This window comes from Choloepus didactylus, chromosome 5, assembly GCF_015220235.1.
Source record: "Choloepus didactylus isolate mChoDid1 chromosome 5, mChoDid1.pri, whole genome shotgun sequence".
NCBI lineage: Eukaryota > Metazoa > Chordata > Mammalia > Pilosa > Megalonychidae > Choloepus > Choloepus didactylus.
The window spans coordinates 144,121,006-144,138,355 of NC_051311.1; the positions used below are offsets into that span (position 1 = coordinate 144,121,006).

Sequence of the window (17,350 nt, forward strand, 5' to 3'; positions counted from 1 at the left end):
TGATGCAGTCTTGTGGGAGCAGACGTATTAGTGTTGATTAAGTTGGAACCTATTGGTTCAGTGTTTCCATGGAGATGTGACTTGATCAACTGTGGGTAAGACCTTTCGTTGGATTATTTCCATGGAGGTGTTGCCCCACCATTCAGGGTGGGTCTTATTTGTGTCACTGGAGTACTTTAAAAAGAGTCACACAGGCCCAGATGCTTGCTACAGAAGACAGACAGTTTGAAGACAGCCATTGAAAGTAGACTTTTGTTCTGGAGAAGCTGAGAGAGCACAGACGCCCCAGGAGCAACTGAGAGTGACATTTTGAAGAGCAGCTGCAGCTAAGAGATGACAAAACACCCCAAGAGCAACATTTTGGAGAATGCCATTCTGAAATGCAACCTGGGAGCAAGGAGACACCAGCCACATACCTTCCTAGCTAACAGAGGTTTTCTGGACGCCAATGGCCATCCTCCAGTGAAGGTACCCCTTCTTGATGCCTTGCCTTGGGCACTTTATGGACTTAAGACTGTAACTTTGTAACCAAATAAACCCCCTTTATAAAAGCCAATCCATTTCTGGTGTTTTGCAAAAGGGCAGCATTAGCAAACTGGAACACCCATTTTATAGTTGAGAAAATTAAGGCCCAGAAAAATAAAGTGACAAATCAGAAAGAGAGTTAGGACTACAGTTCAAGTCCCGGAATCCTGTCCCATTGTGGGCTATCTTTCAGAGAATGCTTCCTGACCTCAAGGGCTGAGAATGCACCATGAGGTGGTGTTTGGGAGAGACCCAGGAAATAACTTGCTGGGGATTATGTGTTTTACAGTCCTTTCTTCGGTCCAGTTCAGACGAGTCCTGACTAGCGCCTTTGGGTGGGACAGGTTGACCCCCTGGGTTGCTGCCAACCATTTCATGGGACAGATTCCCACAGGGATACACTCTGTTTCCTGTGGTCTCTCTCTGACGGGCAGCAGCTGCAGTATGAAGCTGATGTGACGTATGTTTGTTGCTTCTTTGGCACGAGCCAACTAGATGTAGCAATTTGACAAAGCAGCCTCGGTTTTATGACGGACCTACCGAGAGCCAGCAACATCTGGAGGAAGTAGGGGAAGCAATGAAGAGTTGAGGGCAAGGTGAAGCAGAACGCAGAGATCCCCTGTGAGCCGGTCTGGTCCCAGAACCTCTACGAGGAGCCCCTTGCTTTGCCTAGCAACCTCCATCCAGCAGGTGCCTTTCTTGCCCATACCAGAAGCATTCTGGGGCATTTTAGTTCTTTCCTGTCTCTTTATGCCTTCCCCCTTCTGCCCACCACCTTCTTCTCCCTGTTCGGGGAGAGCTTCAAAGTCAAACTGACCGGTTCTGATTCATGTTTCCTTCACATACTGCTGGTCATGTTGCTAGACAGTTTCTCATGCTTTTGATGAGACTCCTGTTTTGTTTTGTTTTTTAAATTTCAAATTAGCCTAGTGTTCCAATGTTCCAGGGTTTCACCTTTATCTTCTCCATCTTTATTATTTTTACCATGTTATTCTCTTTCTCTGTTATTAGCCTGGCATTTCCATGATGTCACTGCTCCCCATGTTTTGCTTCTTGTTTGCGCAGTCTTGGTTTTTAATTCTTGCTTTCAGCCTGATTCTGCAGTGTACCAATGGGAGTTACGGTGGGTGATTGTTCCCTGGCGGCCAGGCTGTTATGCTACAGCGTCCAGCTCTGTGCTCTCTGACTTAGGCGAGAGGTGGATGGTCTAGTGGAAGCCAGAGGAGAGCTGCTTGTGATCACGAAGAAGGGGGGATCAAGAAAAGGATTGCTGGGAGTAGCTAAAGGTCTAGTTTAGAGCAAGGTCATGCACCCAGGTTGGGGTTCAGTAAATACTTTTTGCCTAATGATGACTTGTGTATATAATTCAGCCTGGTGAAGAGAATGCCCAGGGAAAACTTTAACAGCCTTCAAATACATGAGGAGGAAATATTAAAAGCTGCAATATGTCTTTCGCTTCAGTCCCTCCACTGGGCTCTGCCTCGGCCCCTCACTTCCAGAGTGAGCCTCAAGCCAGTTGCGAGATCTTGGCTTCTCTGCTCCTTGGTCAGTGTTTGCTTGCAAGCACAGGCTTCTTCCCGAGGCCCTTGGGCCCTAGTTCCTCTACTGTAGATCAGCACGGTCCCAGCTTTGAGCTGCACTTGTGAGGATCAGAAATAAAATGCAGGCAGGGACTGGTTCTGGGCATCCCAGGTTTTTGGCTTCAGTACTTCATATAACTGGGAAGAAAAGCTTAAATTGAGGGATCCCCTCTTCCATTTCTGTTACTCTGAAGGCTTTAATGTTCTCCCACTCCCACACCCATCTTTAATTTCCATCTTGCCTTTGGTCACCAGGCTTTGGTGAGTCTGAACTTTCTTGGTTGGGGCCATTGGCCCTGGAACTTTTCTCTGACTTTCTCAGCTCCGCTCTATCAGAATTTTCCTAATCCATTCCCTTAGAGATGAGGTCTGGCAGGCATGGTGGTTATCAGCACCAACAGTAGCCAAGATAGCATCTCTTGTGAGCCTCAAATACTGGGCAGCTGCAGAATCTCATTCTGGTTATCTTGTCTCCAGATGTCTGGTGCCAGTGGTAGGCGCTGAGAGAAGGTGACCTCTGGTGGCCACTGAATTAATGTAACAGCCGCGTCCAGTGATCACAAATAGTTGTGCCTGTGTGTGCACGTGTGTTAAGGACTTATACCTGTATAGCTCTGTCAATGCTTGCATGATGGATTTATAAGAATTGTTCGTTAGGCTATTTTTCTTAGACCTTTTTTTTGCTGGATCTTCCTTAGCTTCTCAAACTTTGAATACCAGAGGGCCCTAGGATTCGACTTTTTTTTTTTTTTTAGCCATTTATACTCATTCCCAGGTGATTTTATACAGAGCTATAGCTTTAAAACCATCCATATGTGATAGTTTCTGAATTTATGTCTCCAGACTTCTCACTCAGATTCATATATCCAAATGTCTACTCAGCATCTCCACATGGATGTCGAATAGGTGTCTGAAACCTAAAACGATCTGGTTTTCCACCTCCCCCAAACCTAGCTCTCTCCAGCCAGTGCCAACTGCGTTCCTCCGTTTCTTCAGGCCATCGGTCCTTGATTCCTCTTTCTCCCACATCCCACATTTAATCCATTAGCAGATCTTGACAGCAAAACCTTAAAATTATAACTGATAATTTCTGACTACTTCTGTTACCTCTTTTGCCTTCAAACAATGTATTGTCCAATTTTCAACCAAAATGACCAAACATTATTTTACTTATTTGCATAAAGCCCTCTGATGACTTCTTGTCTCTCTCAGAAGGAAGCATGAAGTGTAACCACGCCTGCATGGCCCTGCGTGATCTGGCTCCTGAGGATGACTCTGGCCTCACCTCCCAGTGCACCCCCCCTTCTCCCTCTGCACCAGCCACACCCTGGCTCCTTGCTACTCCTGCAGGGTACATATGCCCTCTCGAACTGATCTTTTATCTTTGCTGTTTCCTATACCTGGAGCACACTGATCTATTTACGTAGTCACTCAGGTCTCCGAGCAAATGCTTCCTCGTTAGTCTTTTTCTGACCAATATCCCTAACGGTCCCATGCTTCACCCCTTGTCATTCTGTTCCTTCTTTCTGCTTTGTTTCCCCCTGGCTTTCATTAGTGCCCATTGCATCACCCTTTCTTTGTTTCCTGTTTATCTGTCTGCCCACCTAGAATGTCAGCTCCATGAGGGCAGGGACTCTCATTTTCACACTGTACTCCCAGGACCTGGGACAGTGCTGGGCCGATTCAGAGTGTGTTTGTTGGAGCATGTGTACATGCAGTTGGTGTTTCATTTTTTGATGCAATAACTTGAATATCTGGCTAATTCTGCTCCCCAAATATAAATTATGGATTTCCCTTTCTATTGTAATATCTGCTTTGTCTGTAATGACATCTTGCCTTTTTCATAGTTTGCATATCATAATTGGTGGTGGGACAATTATATAAATACACTAAGAGATGAAACATTGTGTCCAGTGAAAAATAGTAGAATCATAACAATGCATATAACAAGCAATGATAACTATAAAATAAATTATTTCCTAGAGAAAATTATTTTTAAAAATAGATATTTGTGCTCAAAAGGAAATTCCTTTAGTGCTGATGTTCTGGTGTTCTCAGCATCATATTGTTAGCATGATAATGATTGGTTTTGGAATGTAAATTAAAATTCAGTATGTTGACACTTTATGCTTTACTTATATTATGGATGTAAAATTAACCAGGTATGTTAAATATCAGTTTTATGGAGCAGGAAGAAAAGGCTCAAAATACACATCCCCTACTTTCCAATGATATAGGTGAAACAGACTGTCCCACTGCTCACCCACGTTGGAACACATTGCAATATTATCATCAAAGGAGATTCCTTTTGTGGGTTGTCAAATTCCATGGGGCTGAAATATGTAGGTCAAATTCTGTCTCAGTGAGATAATTGTATAACAAAACATTTTAGGCTTACTGAGTGGTCCACATAGTGTCTGAAGAACCAAGGTAATTTGGAAGATCTCAGGGAGTTCGTGGCAGTGGACTGTGATTGCAACTGACCTTTCCCTCCTCTGAACCTGGGCACAGTACTTTGTGCCCCTCATGGTGCAGCACATGAGGTGCTTTTGCAGCCTCTGTGCTCCGGCCCTTCCTTTATGGACTACAAGCTCTTCTAGGGTAGAAGATGTATCTAATTCATATTTTCTGTTCCCAGTAAGTCCTGCATGGTGTCTGACTCACAGCAGGGGCTCAAAAATATTTGTTAAACAGATTCATGGATTTTTAGTCAGATCTGAATTCTGCAGGGAAAGGTTTAATCTGCGGAAATATCCAATGATAGCCAGATGCCACATTTTCCAAAGGCCATTTGTTTTACATTGACACTCTTGTCTTGTTTTAGATTTTAAAACTTCTGAGAGCCTGATTTATGGTGGATGCTTTTTCAGCTATTATTAAGGATAGTAGTCACTGTTGATCTTTTCTTTTTTAAAATGGGGGACAAGCTGCAAGTCCTTTTAGCAACATGTTATGTCAATGTTTTATGGATAACTGGCTACTTTCATTTCTTGGTAGCACCTTGATCTCAGAAGTAGATTATATGCTTAATCGGCATTTCTTGATGGTTTAATGAGTTTGAAAATGGAAACTGGTGGATTAAAATTACATTCTAAACCTATAAAATAAATCTGTGGCTTCTCCAGTTGTTTTTGACATCTGCAAGTGGCCCTGGGGAAAATCTTTGTGAAGAGAATGCACTGTTAATGGCCCCGGTGAATAAGTCAGACCAACCCTAACTCAGAATTGCCTTCATATGGGGGATGCTGTCTGTGGCTGACTTTTTAGCTGCATGAATTTCCAGCCAGCCAGAGATCGCCTGCCCTGCGTGCTCCCCTAGCTGGTGTTACCCAAGTTACCTGGACACCCTCTGCAGGTGGCACCAACCTGGATACAGCCCAGGAGCAGAGATCTTTCCAGCACCTGACACCTCACTCCACCCTTACCATTATCCCAAAGCAGGATGGCAGATACCAGCTCTAAAGCCAGTCAGGCCCCTGTCCCAAGGGCGCCTTTGAAAGGCCCTGTGATTGCTGGTGGTCAGGGTCAATTGTGCAGATGTCTTTAAAAGTGTCTCACTGGTGACTAGAAAGTTACTTTGTCAAAATGACAGATGGGCTGTGAGCAGCTCCCCTGCCTTGCCTAGTCACTGCGATGTCAGCTGCATTTGCTTCTCAGTGTCAGGTGTTCTGGTGCACAGGCGTCCATGGGGCAACCCATGAAGAATCTCCTGTTTATCTGCTCAGTGGCTTGTTGTTGACCCACAGGAATGGGGGTGTTTGAGGACCTGGTGAGGTCACTGTGGGTGCAAATCCATGGAGGGGACACGTGCTGTCAGCCAGGGTGGCAGTCCTCTTAGCTGGCCATGGGAAGAAGGGATTCAGCCACCACTGGTGCCCAAAGCAGGACATGGATGAGGTCTAAGACATTCTGTTTCCGTGTTTTGGGCATGTTTGTTCTTCTTTGGCAGACAACCATTCGTGTGTGTATTTAAAAGGGTCTGTGATGTTTCAGCTTCTTTTTATAGTGGGAGAGCCTAGCTTATATTGAGGTGGGTCAGGAAATGGAGGATCAAAACAGTATCTCCAGGTGTCTATCTTTAATGTCATATCATGAGCTTTCCTATGGAAGTTACTCTAATTTTATTTAATTACTTTAACTCCTCCTCTGGTCAGTAGCCTCTGTGCTACCCACCGGAGATTGGAAAGCCTGGCTAATGCCCCTGAGTCTCAAGTCCCTGCTTGGGGTTGGAGTTGGGTCCACAGAACATGGTTCATCATCATCTGTTAGTTCAAAAGAACTCACCAAAAAGGCATAAAAATATCCATAGAATTTCACTGTCACCCCCTTCCCCCTACACTTTTCTTTTTTGTATTGCATTTTTGGTCAGAGGCAGAGGCCGATTCATTATTCGGCAGGTGCTGAGGATGCCCAGAGGTGTAAAATAACCAGAGACGCTGGGAGAGGCAGCTGGGGACCTCATACTTGCAGCCACGCTACTTGACAGGGCTCTGCTCACCCCTGGTTATTTCACACCTTCTTCCCATGCCTGGGACCTGGTGGAGGTTTTTTCTGGAACATTGACTCCATCCAGCTGTTTGAGCCCACTCTCCCATTGAGGATGAGAGAAGGTGGCAAAATAAAAGATGGATGCCAATGCTTATGGCTCTCTGTTCACAAATCTTGTTCCTGTCCCCTGGCAGAGGGGGACACAGTCTTTCTGGTTCTCCAGCCTGCTTCTGGGCGCTCGAGGATGGTGGCAAAGCTGCCACTGGGACAAGGTACTCTGTGTTAAGTCTCCAGCTGGATCGTGTTCAGTCCACTTTCAGTTACATTAATGTGGTGTTTCCAGTAGACCCTTTGCTTATACAATGTATAGTTTAATAAAAAACAGGCAGGGCTACTTTAACTTGGGCTACTATTTTTATTTGGTGCTTATTTCTTTTGTGTTCTGCCATCTCTAATGTTTTGGTTCTCTTTCAAAATATGATTAAACAGAATGAGGAGTTGTTTGACACTGTCCTGTTTTAAATCAGAGCTGTGCTTGTGCAGCCGGGACATTCTAATGGCTTGCGTTTCTTTGTTCTGAGAGTTCCTTGAAACAGCCAAAAAAATAAAATTAAAAAAAAGGCCAGACCTAAACCCCTACATAGAATAGGACCCCAAACAATCCCTCCAACAAACTAACACCCGTTAAAGAAAAATTGAAATGTTAGGTAACTTAAATATAAAAAGGGCCTCCTTATTAATCCCCTGTTGCTTCTGCTGGCACGTGTCATATTTTCAAGATACAGTATCAGGAGAATACTGTCATTTAGTGATGTATTAGGGCAATATATTATCAGAACATCGTCTTTGTAGAGGATATGGGTACTAAAAGACACGATTCTGGCCAGACAGACCAGCAGGGGGTCTTACTTCTTTTCTCCACCCCCCTGCCTTTTTCTTTAATCTCCCTCTGTTTTGTGTTGCAGAGAAGTGAATTTCTTCATGGGATATGACTTGTTGCAAAATAATCGGGGGGCCCCGGCGGGCTTCATAAAGTCTTGTAAATGGTGGGGCTTCAAGGGCAGCTTTGTTCAGAGTTTGCGCCATTAGCTGGCCGGATGCGGCCGTGTTTGCCAGGGTCCAGGCCTCTGGGGTAAAGGCTCACCGAGCCTAGACAGGAGGAAAAAAGAATAACACTCCCAGATGTAGTGCAATGAATTGTGCGATGTTCTAGCAAGACATTTTAACATTAAGTCTCCAAAATGACGGCCACGGATGCTGTGAGCCTCCGGGGAGGGTACAGACTCCTGCTCAAGTCAAGGAATGAACTGGGGACATTGAGGGTTTGGGTCCTGGTTCTGCTCCTTCTTCTTGCAAATGACTGGGCACTCAGACACAGAGGCTCGTTTTGAGTTTTTGAAGCCAGAGGTTTAATCTGTTTTTTTTAAAAGGTACTATTTTTACTCGTGTGTTAAAAATGAAACCATACCTCTCACCAGGGTTTATAATGGTCTGAAAATGGGGAGTGCTTAGCAAAGGCAAACATTGAAATTCTCAGCTACAAGCAGGAGATGCCTGACTTAGACTCCACCAAGCTGTAGAGAGCAGTGATTAAATCACAAGCTTTGATATCAGAGACCTCTGAGTTGGGCTGTGTGTCCTGGCTAGCTGTGTGGACATAGGCAGGCCATTTAACCTCTCTGTGCCTCACTTTTCTTACCTGTAAAATGGGAGCATATCAGTGCCTTCCTCAGGCTGGCTGCAAGGGTTGAATGACATACTACACAAAAAGTGTTTGGCAAGTCTGACACATACTAGATTTTCAATAAATGTCAGCCTCAATTATTCTTAATAGTAAAGCAACCTGCCCCGAAAACTATATGCCACTTCATTGTTTGGTTAGAGATGGCCTTGGCTGGGGAAGGGATTTGCAAAGGCACTGGGGGTCAGGTAGAGGCATGGAAAAATCCAAAAGTGCTTAAAAGTTGGAGAGACATCATACAAAGGCCACCATCAACATCTACCATCTCTTGTGTGAAACTCTCTCAATTGGGGACGAGAGGAGGTCCTGAGAAGCCATTTCTCTCAACTAAGGAGTTTGGGTCGTTTTCCCTTTCACCCTCACTTTCCCCACCTTGGAAATGATTTTCTTGGGATTTTTCCCTCCCTCCCTTTTTTTCATGTCCCGTTTAGCTGAGAGACGTGGCCCAGAGCCTCGTGCTTGTACACTGGCTTTCATTTTTCTCTGCTGGCTCTCTGTGCAAGAGTTATGGGGACCAGTTGTATTATCAGTAACAGAGAACAACAAGTAAAAGCTTAATTAAAATAATAAATCATCAATCAAATTTAAGACTGCCATTGGCAACCTCTGAACCATCTCGGTTTCTCCCATGATTATTTTCTAAGAGACTAAGAACAGCTTTTGTCCAAAGGAGACAGGCTGAAGCAAGTACAAGCTTGCTGATTTCCTCCCTGACTGCTTATACTCGCTTGCAAAGGATTTCCCCTGATTGCAGGTTCCAGAGAAGCAATCATTTTATTTTATATTTCCAATGATTGGCATCTCTGAGAAGCAATGGAATCGCCCCCCTTTGGGTCTTTGGATGACATCAAAACACTTCTTTTCAGCTTGTGGCCACATCTCTGCATTATTGAACTTCACCTCTCGAAGTCAGGTCTGTTTGCTGAAGTTGCAGCGCATCCTCTCTATGGCATCTTTCATGGGTTAGCTTATAACAGGGCAGGTAACACTCCCTGGTCTGACCCAGGTGGCCTGTTTTTTTGGAAAATTCCCAGACTAGCTCCAACTACATACCAATCGATCCCTAAAATCCCAACAGTCATGGAGGAGCTAACCTAATTCTAATATGATACACCTATAAATTTTAATGCTGTGCCTTGGCAACTAACCTTCCTGGCTGGCCCCTTAATCCAAGCTTGGGAACCAGATTCTATTCCCAACTCCACTGCCAGCTAACTCTTCAAGGGGCGTGAGACACTTAGCTTCATTGTGTTCCATTCCTCCATCTGAAAATCTTAAGAAACACACGAGGATTAACGAAATAATGTTTGCACAACTCTTTCGGAGAAAAGTGCCATGTAAACATGAAGTGTCATTCTTCTGTTTATGAGAAGTTGCCTATGAGAAATTATGACCCAAGTACAAAAGTGCCAATAAAATTCCCTTTTGTTTTTTTGGGGGCTGCAATTGGGTTATGATGGGATACTTTAAGGAAGAGTTGACCTCTTTGACTCCATGCCTGGGAGACTAGAAATCCCATTGAGAATATATGTGCTGATGTTGGATCTTCTTTCTTTGTTCCTTTCTCCTTATGGAATGAGAAACTTTAGGAAACTTGAAACAGGACATCCATATTCCTAAAAACAAATTCCTATGTGAGAAATTTTGAGACTTCCCGCATGAAGTACTACTGTATGTATGCATTTCAAATAAGTATCTAACAATAGGAATTTGTTTCCTTTTTTTTTTAAAGGTAAATTCAATTTTATTGAAATATATTCACATACCATACAGTTTTCCATGGTGTACAATCAACTGTTCATAGTATCATCATATAGTTATGCATTCATCACCTCCAAACCATTTTTGAACATTTTCCTTACATCAGAAAGAATCAGAATAAGAATAAAAAATAAAAGTAAAAAAGAACACCCAAATCATTCCCCACCTCCCACCCTATTTTTCTTTTACTTTTTGTCCCCATTTTTCTACTCATCCATCCATACACTGGATAAAGGGAGTGTGATCCACAACGTTTTCACAGTCACACTGTCACCCCTTGTAATCTACATTGTTATACAATCGTCTTCAAGAGTCAAGGCTACTGGGTTGGAGTTTGATAGTTTCAGGCATTTAACTCTAGCTAGTCCAGTACATTAAAACCTAAAAAGGATTATCTATATAGTGTGTAAGAATGTCCACCAGAGTGACCGCTCGACTCCATTTGAAATCTCTCAGCCACTGAAACTTTATTTCGTTTCATTTCACTTTTGGTCAAGAAGATGTTCTCAATCCCACAATGCCAGGTCCAGATTCATCCCCGGGAGTCATATCTTGTGTTGCCAGGGAGATTTACACCCCTGGGAGTCAGGTCCCACGTCGGGGGGAGGGCAGTGTGTTCACCCACCGAGGTGGCTTAGCTACAGAGAGAGGGCCACATCTGAACAACAAAGAGACACTCAGGGGGAGACTCTTAGGTTCAATTATAAGCAGGTTTAGCCTCTCCTTTAAATATAAGAATTTGATTAAGGATGAAAGTGTCCTATCAGTGATCACCAACCTCGATGGCTTTTGAGTCAGGGTGAAATCCTCTTCTGCACTTCTCACTTAGTGTCTTAAGTCCCACTGCAGCTTTTGTGCGATCTGCTAATGTCTGATGTCTTGTTTCCCCCAGTAGGTTGTAGGTTTCTGGAGAATAGGAACCTTGTGGGTGTTTTTTTTTTTTTTTTTCTCTCAACCATAACACTAAATATGATGACACTTGTCCCAAGATTTTGGTTTTGCTGCTCTAGAACCTCTGCTACTGGTCTCCTTTATTTCTCTTTAGAATTTCTGTGCTGGACAGTCCTTCCCTGACAGTAGCTCATAACAAAGAGGATAGCCTATTTGGGATTAATTGGGTCTACCCTCATAGATATTTGCATTTTGGCGGAGAATTCTTGAAGGCAGCAAAATCTATAAGCCCCCTCCCCAGATGAGACTACAGTGATGAGATGACAGGGGTGGGAGTGGGGGTGGGGGAACATGCATATATTTAGGAAGAGAGATGGGGTAAAGGGTTTCTAATTTAGAAAGAACTCCGCCTCTGCATTTTATCCCCTCTGAAGATAGTACCTGGCCCATGTGCATCGTTGACATCTTGAATGTTGTTCATGTGGGCAGAAGAATATTACAACTTCATAGACTTTAATTTTTTGAAAAGGGATTTGGCACTTTGAATTTGCTAGTTTGCCAAATGACAGCTGTTTGCCTCCAAGGCAGACTTTGCTTTCATAAACCATAGGAATGGAAGGAAAACAATGCTTTCTTCTAGGGGAAGAAACCCATGGGGACTGCCACCTTCCTGATATGGCTAGTCAAATGGAGGGATCAGCAGGCAGGAGACCAGATATTTTAGTTTCCACTCTTGCCTCTAGAGATTTGTGATGCTGTTTCCTATCTAAAAATGTCTTATCTGCCAGCTGACATTTCTCCTTAACCACTTTCATCATATTAGCTGCAGTATTTTCCTCTCCAGACTTTTATTTTATGATTATTTTTAAGTATAAATGAAAGGTCAGGTAATACTTTCCATATTCGATAATAGGGTTAGTACTGGAAGAATCTTTGAAAAAACTATCTTCAAGATATTGGCTTAAAATAGAACAAAGCCTTCTCAAAAACATTTTTTTTTCTGGTTGAGGAAGGAAAACAGGAAAATTTCACAATGGTGATTTGCTGTCTTCTCAGTAACCCTCTCCCCTTCCCCCATCAGCGAGAGCTCATTTCTCTACATTAGACTGAAAAGGTTCAGAGACATTAGCCTGGCTGCAATTCCTAAGACCAGGGAACTCTCTGCTGCCATCTAGTGACACAGCTCAGACACAGCAAGCTGGCGGCCAGGAATCCTGTCGGAACTTGGCTATGGTTGGAGCTGTGGTTTGGCTCGCATCTTTATACAGCTTTGTTGCCAGTCATGTAGATTTTTTTCTTTTTTATTCCCTGTCCCCCTCCCTTTTATTTTTGCATGTTGGCACTTCATTTAACATGTTTCCAGAGGCCATGTGTCGGGTTCTGAGATATTTGGTCAATGTTAGAGAATCTGTTGTCTTCCTTTTGGAAGGGAGGCAGCTGTGCAGACAGATGCCATTGAAAACAGGTAAATCACTGGCTGGTGACCCTGGAAGGTGATAAACATGGGATGGAGACTGAGAATGAAAGATGTGATGGGGTTCACTGCCCTTGTTCACTGGTTGGGTAACTGATTTCTTTCAAGAATTCTTAATTGCTCCTCAAATGCAGTTTTTGCCACTATTTCTGTTGCTTAGATCTGGGGAGACTTAAAACTCAAGTTAGAATCTTGGGGGAAAACCGTTTGAGGATGCCGATCTAGCTTTGCTTTCATAGGAGTGATAGGCATAGAGCCCTGTCGATACCGAAAATGAGAGCACGTTCCTGGTTGCCAGACATGGCAGGCTCTCGTTTGACATGCAGCTCACTTGAAGTTACTCTGCTCTTGTTAGAGGGCTCATTTCAGATGCACGGAGCCACCTCAAGCACCAGTCTCTCTTCGGAGCCTCAGGGCAGCGACATTGTTTTGTTTTTGCCTGTATCCTGAATGCCTGGGAAGCAGCAAAGAGCAGCATTTAAATGCACGGTGGCTTTGGAGTCATAGAGACCTGCCCTTTGTGTGACCCTGGGCAAGTTTCTTAACATTGACTCCTCATCTGTAAAATGCGGATGGTGTGGAATTTTTGTGTGTGAAATAACTGTATATAAACTTCTTAGCACAGAGGAAGCCCAGTAGATAGGAAGCATTTAGTAAGTGTGAGCCCGTTTCAGAAAATGTTACTTGAATGAAAAATGAACTGAACGAGCTGTGACCTTGAGCTGTGACCAGATGACGCCTGGTGCACAGGGCAGGCGAAGGGACCATCGTCAGCCGGCCGAAAGGAGTACCCCTACAGGCAGGGTTTTGCATGTGCCACTTCTCGCCAAGGCCACTGGGTCCAGGATGAGTGTTTTTGTCTTGTGGCGGAATTAGGGAAAGCAAAATGAGTGTCCTTAACTAACCTGTGTTGGAATTTACTGTGTAGCTACCGGATTCAGTTAAGGAGATGGAGGACTCAGCCTCTCACCAGCCATTCTCTGAAGTTTCTGTTTCTTTCTTTGAGGGCCCAGGACCCTAAGCATGTATCCATATCCACGCCAAATAGACACCAGTGAAATGATCAGATGTGACGGTTCTGCGCCAGCATGACCCTTGGTAGAATATAAAGAAACTCAGGGTGTAATCAGAAGGGGGCAAATCCCACTAAACCTACAGCTAAGGCTTAGGTTTGTTCTCTCTCTCTCTCTCTCCAAAAAAAAAAAAAAAATTCCAGATGTGAATCTACAGACCATCTGGTTGGAATAACTTTTGTGCTGGATTGTAATTACAAGTTATTTACTATGAATCTCAGGTTCCTGTTATAGATTTTGACTGGCTCCCAGATTGCTAATTTAGTAAAGAGTTCCTACATTTAAGAGAATGTGTGTCTTCGTATTTATCAGATTCCAAACTGTGATTTCGCACCCACTCTGATTACCCTCAGCGCTGTGAACTCCCTGTGGCTACGAGTTCTTTGGTTCAGAGATGAGTGGCACTTGGGGAACAGCACTTTCCTAAGGCGGTGGCCAGGTTTGACAAATGCGTTAAGCAGAGGTGACAGAAGCTCCACTTGTGAGTTCACTTCCCAGATGTTCTGGGGTGGGAGAATGGGTTTCAAAATATGGCTTGCAGGAGACACTCTTTGCAAAGTGAAAGCACCATTAATACTGCTAAGCAACAGGTCTATGTGACAGTTATTCTTGCTTGGTTACTTTGGTGGAGGTGGTAATTTTTAAACATATACCTCTTTAATTTGAATTGTGACCATGTACTAAGGCATTATGTGACCAGAGACTATGTAGTGTATTTAAAACATAAGAAAAGTGTGAAACTAAATCTCAGGGCCATGGTGTGTAGTTAGCCTTGATGATTATGAAGGAGAGAAGGGGAGGGAAGGTGCTTTGGAGGGTTTGGAGCCAATATACTTGGGGTCAGAGGAAAAACCACTGTCTCATAGGATTTTAAGGACTATATGAGGTTAGCCCCACAAGGGCAGGTGCTTTCCACACAGTAGACACCAAAAAGAAAAAAAAAAATGAAGCTGGGTTATTCACGTCATCCATACCCCTCATCCTAAAATGATGACCGATACATGAAAAAACAAAATGTCAGCAGCAGCAGCCCTGTGGGTGTGGGGTACGTCCTGGCTTTCTAGGTGGCTGGGCTGCTCATGGTAGGGCCTCATCCATCAGTCCATTTATTGTGTTCACCTTGGGATTCCTTTCATAGATTACAGATTATCCTTTCCTCCATGCGTCATCAGTGGAAAAGTTTGGGCAATGCTGGCCATGACAGGCTCGTTAATTCCCAAGCCGGAGTTGACCTTAAAAAGCCTGTGGAAGAGGTTTCAGGTCAGTGATCTAGAAATAGAGCTGTTGGGAAAGCGAGGCAGCCTGGGCCAGGGCCGAAGCCCCCGCAGGCCTTGTGTAACTCACCCTGGGGGTCAGGCCTGGCAGTTGGAGGAGGTGGTGTCTGAGGTTCTTGGAGGTTTCTGGTCATTTGGAAGTGGCATGACAATCTGGATTCATTTTAGAGTGTCTTGGAGGGCTCCAGAACTCCCAGGGAATTTGAGGGCGGCCCAGAAGGTGGTGTGCTTTGTCTTGAAACTGCTTTGAGGCTGGACCTTGGTGTATGGCTTGGCTTGGATCCACCCTCTAACTCCCAATACACACACACACCCCCTCCTTGGATCTGGAGAAGACATGGTGAGATCTGTCTGAGGCTCATGACATGGAGGTGCCCTGGGTATCCTTGTGAATCTTCCCAAGGTCATTGTCAGGGCTGAGTTAGGATTTCTCCTGTACATATTCCAGGAGGGGAATGAGTAGAGGTCCATCCCAAAGTGAGCAGACCCTTCTCTCTGCCCTCTACCCAAATCAGTCAGTGAAGATGGTAGGATCAGCCTTAACTCATGATAGGGTGTGGGCGTGCTGTGAAGCTGTGCAATATCAGAAAAGTCACCTACCTTCTCTGAGCTGCAGTTTTCCTTCTTATAAAACAGGGAGGATGATAACCCTTATCTCATGAAACAAGAAGGAAAGCCACAGCTCCCAACATCTGGTAGGCACTTGTTGAAGCTCAAATCTTGTTGAAGTTTTAGGACATAATATTTTTCTGGTTCATGTGCATACAGTCTGTATCCAAACAGTCATATACATCATGTTTGTATCTTCTCTACGACATTTTAACAGCTAACATTTCAGGATAAAACTAAAGACGCAAATGCTCACCACACTTTCATTAGCATAAGTGCTAATATAACTCAGCTGTCCCAGGGCTATAAAACACTGACGACTGTGTCTCTGCTTGGCGTGTGGAATATTATTTTTTCTCTTACTGAGCCAATTCAATACTCGACTTTGTCATTATTTGAGTTGGAACTTTAGATTTCTGCATTTTAATGCACTCCACTATTAAGGATTGCTGGACAGCCATGTGCAAATATTTTTGTTCTCACGATGCAGGCCTGGCCCAGGTAGCCCAATGGGCAGAAACATGATTTGCACAAATATTATCATTTCTACAGTGTGTACTAAAAAGAAACTTTAGAAAAGTGCAGGCAAAAGTGTCCCTTAGCATTGGGTTATCTAGGTTAAGTTGGCTTTTAAAGAAGGGGCCTTTCAGCCCCCCTTGCCTGCAAAAAGTCCGGGTTCCTTGATGGATATTTCTATTCCAGGCAAAGCAAAATCCCATTTGCTATCACAGAGTTTTCTTGCCAAGATGAAGGCAAGTGAGGAGGAGGGAAGCTAGGGAAACCTCAGCCTGGAATCGAGAGTCTGGGGAGTCTGTTTCAGTGTATATCAAATGATTCTTGTATCTTTTTGCCTAGAACAAGGAAGTGACCTGTAAGAGAGAGAAGTGCCCAGTGCTGTCCCGAGACTGTGCCCTGGCCATCAAGCAGAGGGGAGCCTGCTGTGAGCGGTGCAAAGGTGATTTACGGCTTGGCCGCCTTCTCTTGGCTGTTGCTTCAGGAGTTTTTATTTGCCTTTCTCTCACCGTTCTCTTCTTGCAGCTCTTGGCTGGGTGTGCATGGGTGTTGGGAGGGATGCTTGTGCGTGGGTGCATGTGGGGATGGTGATACAGGGACTGTCCTAGTGGAAGGTTGAAAGTATGGTGAATATCTGCATATTTAGTTTATTTTCTCGGGCAAGTTGTTAAAATGTCACGGAGAAGATGTGATCATGATGCCTGTGCACATTTGCACATGCACACAAACATATTTTGTCAGCGACTTTCAACACTCACTTTTTTTCAGGCTCCCCACCCGCTCTGCTCCCCCTCTGCTGTGGGAGTCTTTAAGCCTGAATTTTATCAATTTGGTCCCTGTTAAGATTTTCCTTTTCTTCCGACTTGCAGCTCAGTCCGTCCACGTGGCTTGGAAGAATCTCTAAAGCCTTCTTACTCCAACCTCATTTGCATCACCCTCCAGCACACAGGCTCTGGCCCACTCACCCTTCTTCCTCCGCTCCTCCTCTTGCCTGGCAGGTGTCTTAGCCCAGGTCTTTTCTCCCAACCTGAGCAGATGCTTCCTGTGCTAGAGGTCCCCCAGCTCCCATTCGGCACTTTCCCCTAGAGCTTTCCATAGCATGCAGAGGTCCACGCGGAATCTGCATAAATCTGCATTTGTGTTAAGTGGATGGTCAGCCCCTGAGGACAGGAGCCAGGTGACACTTTGACATCAGGTAGTGGGAGCACACAGGAGGCAGTGTGAGCCCCGTGGGTCAGGGCGTGGGCTCCAGGGTCCCGCTGCCAGGCCAGAATCGGATGTCAGCCCAGAGTTGGTGGAGACATCAACCTCTCTCTACCCCAGTTCCCTCACCTGTAAAATAAGGATAATAACTGTGTAGGAGGGAATTAAATGGGAAGATACATTCAAAGTGCTGAACACAGTGCCTGGCATGTAGGCAT

At 44.5% G+C, this 17,350-nt stretch overlaps 1 protein-coding gene across 6 annotated transcripts in view; it reads left to right on the forward strand.

Annotated features, from left to right (window-relative positions):
* Window positions 1-17,350, forward strand: part of BMPER (BMP binding endothelial regulator) — a 232,659-nt gene that overhangs the window by 15,615 nt on the left and 199,694 nt on the right. For all 6 annotated transcript variants that reach the window (XM_037837058.1, XM_037837052.1, XM_037837053.1 and 3 more), the window contains one exon: window positions 16,272-16,371. In XM_037837058.1, coding sequence (XP_037692986.1) covers window positions 16,272-16,371 — 100 coding nt within the window. The remainder of the gene's footprint in view (window positions 1-16,271; window positions 16,372-17,350) is intronic.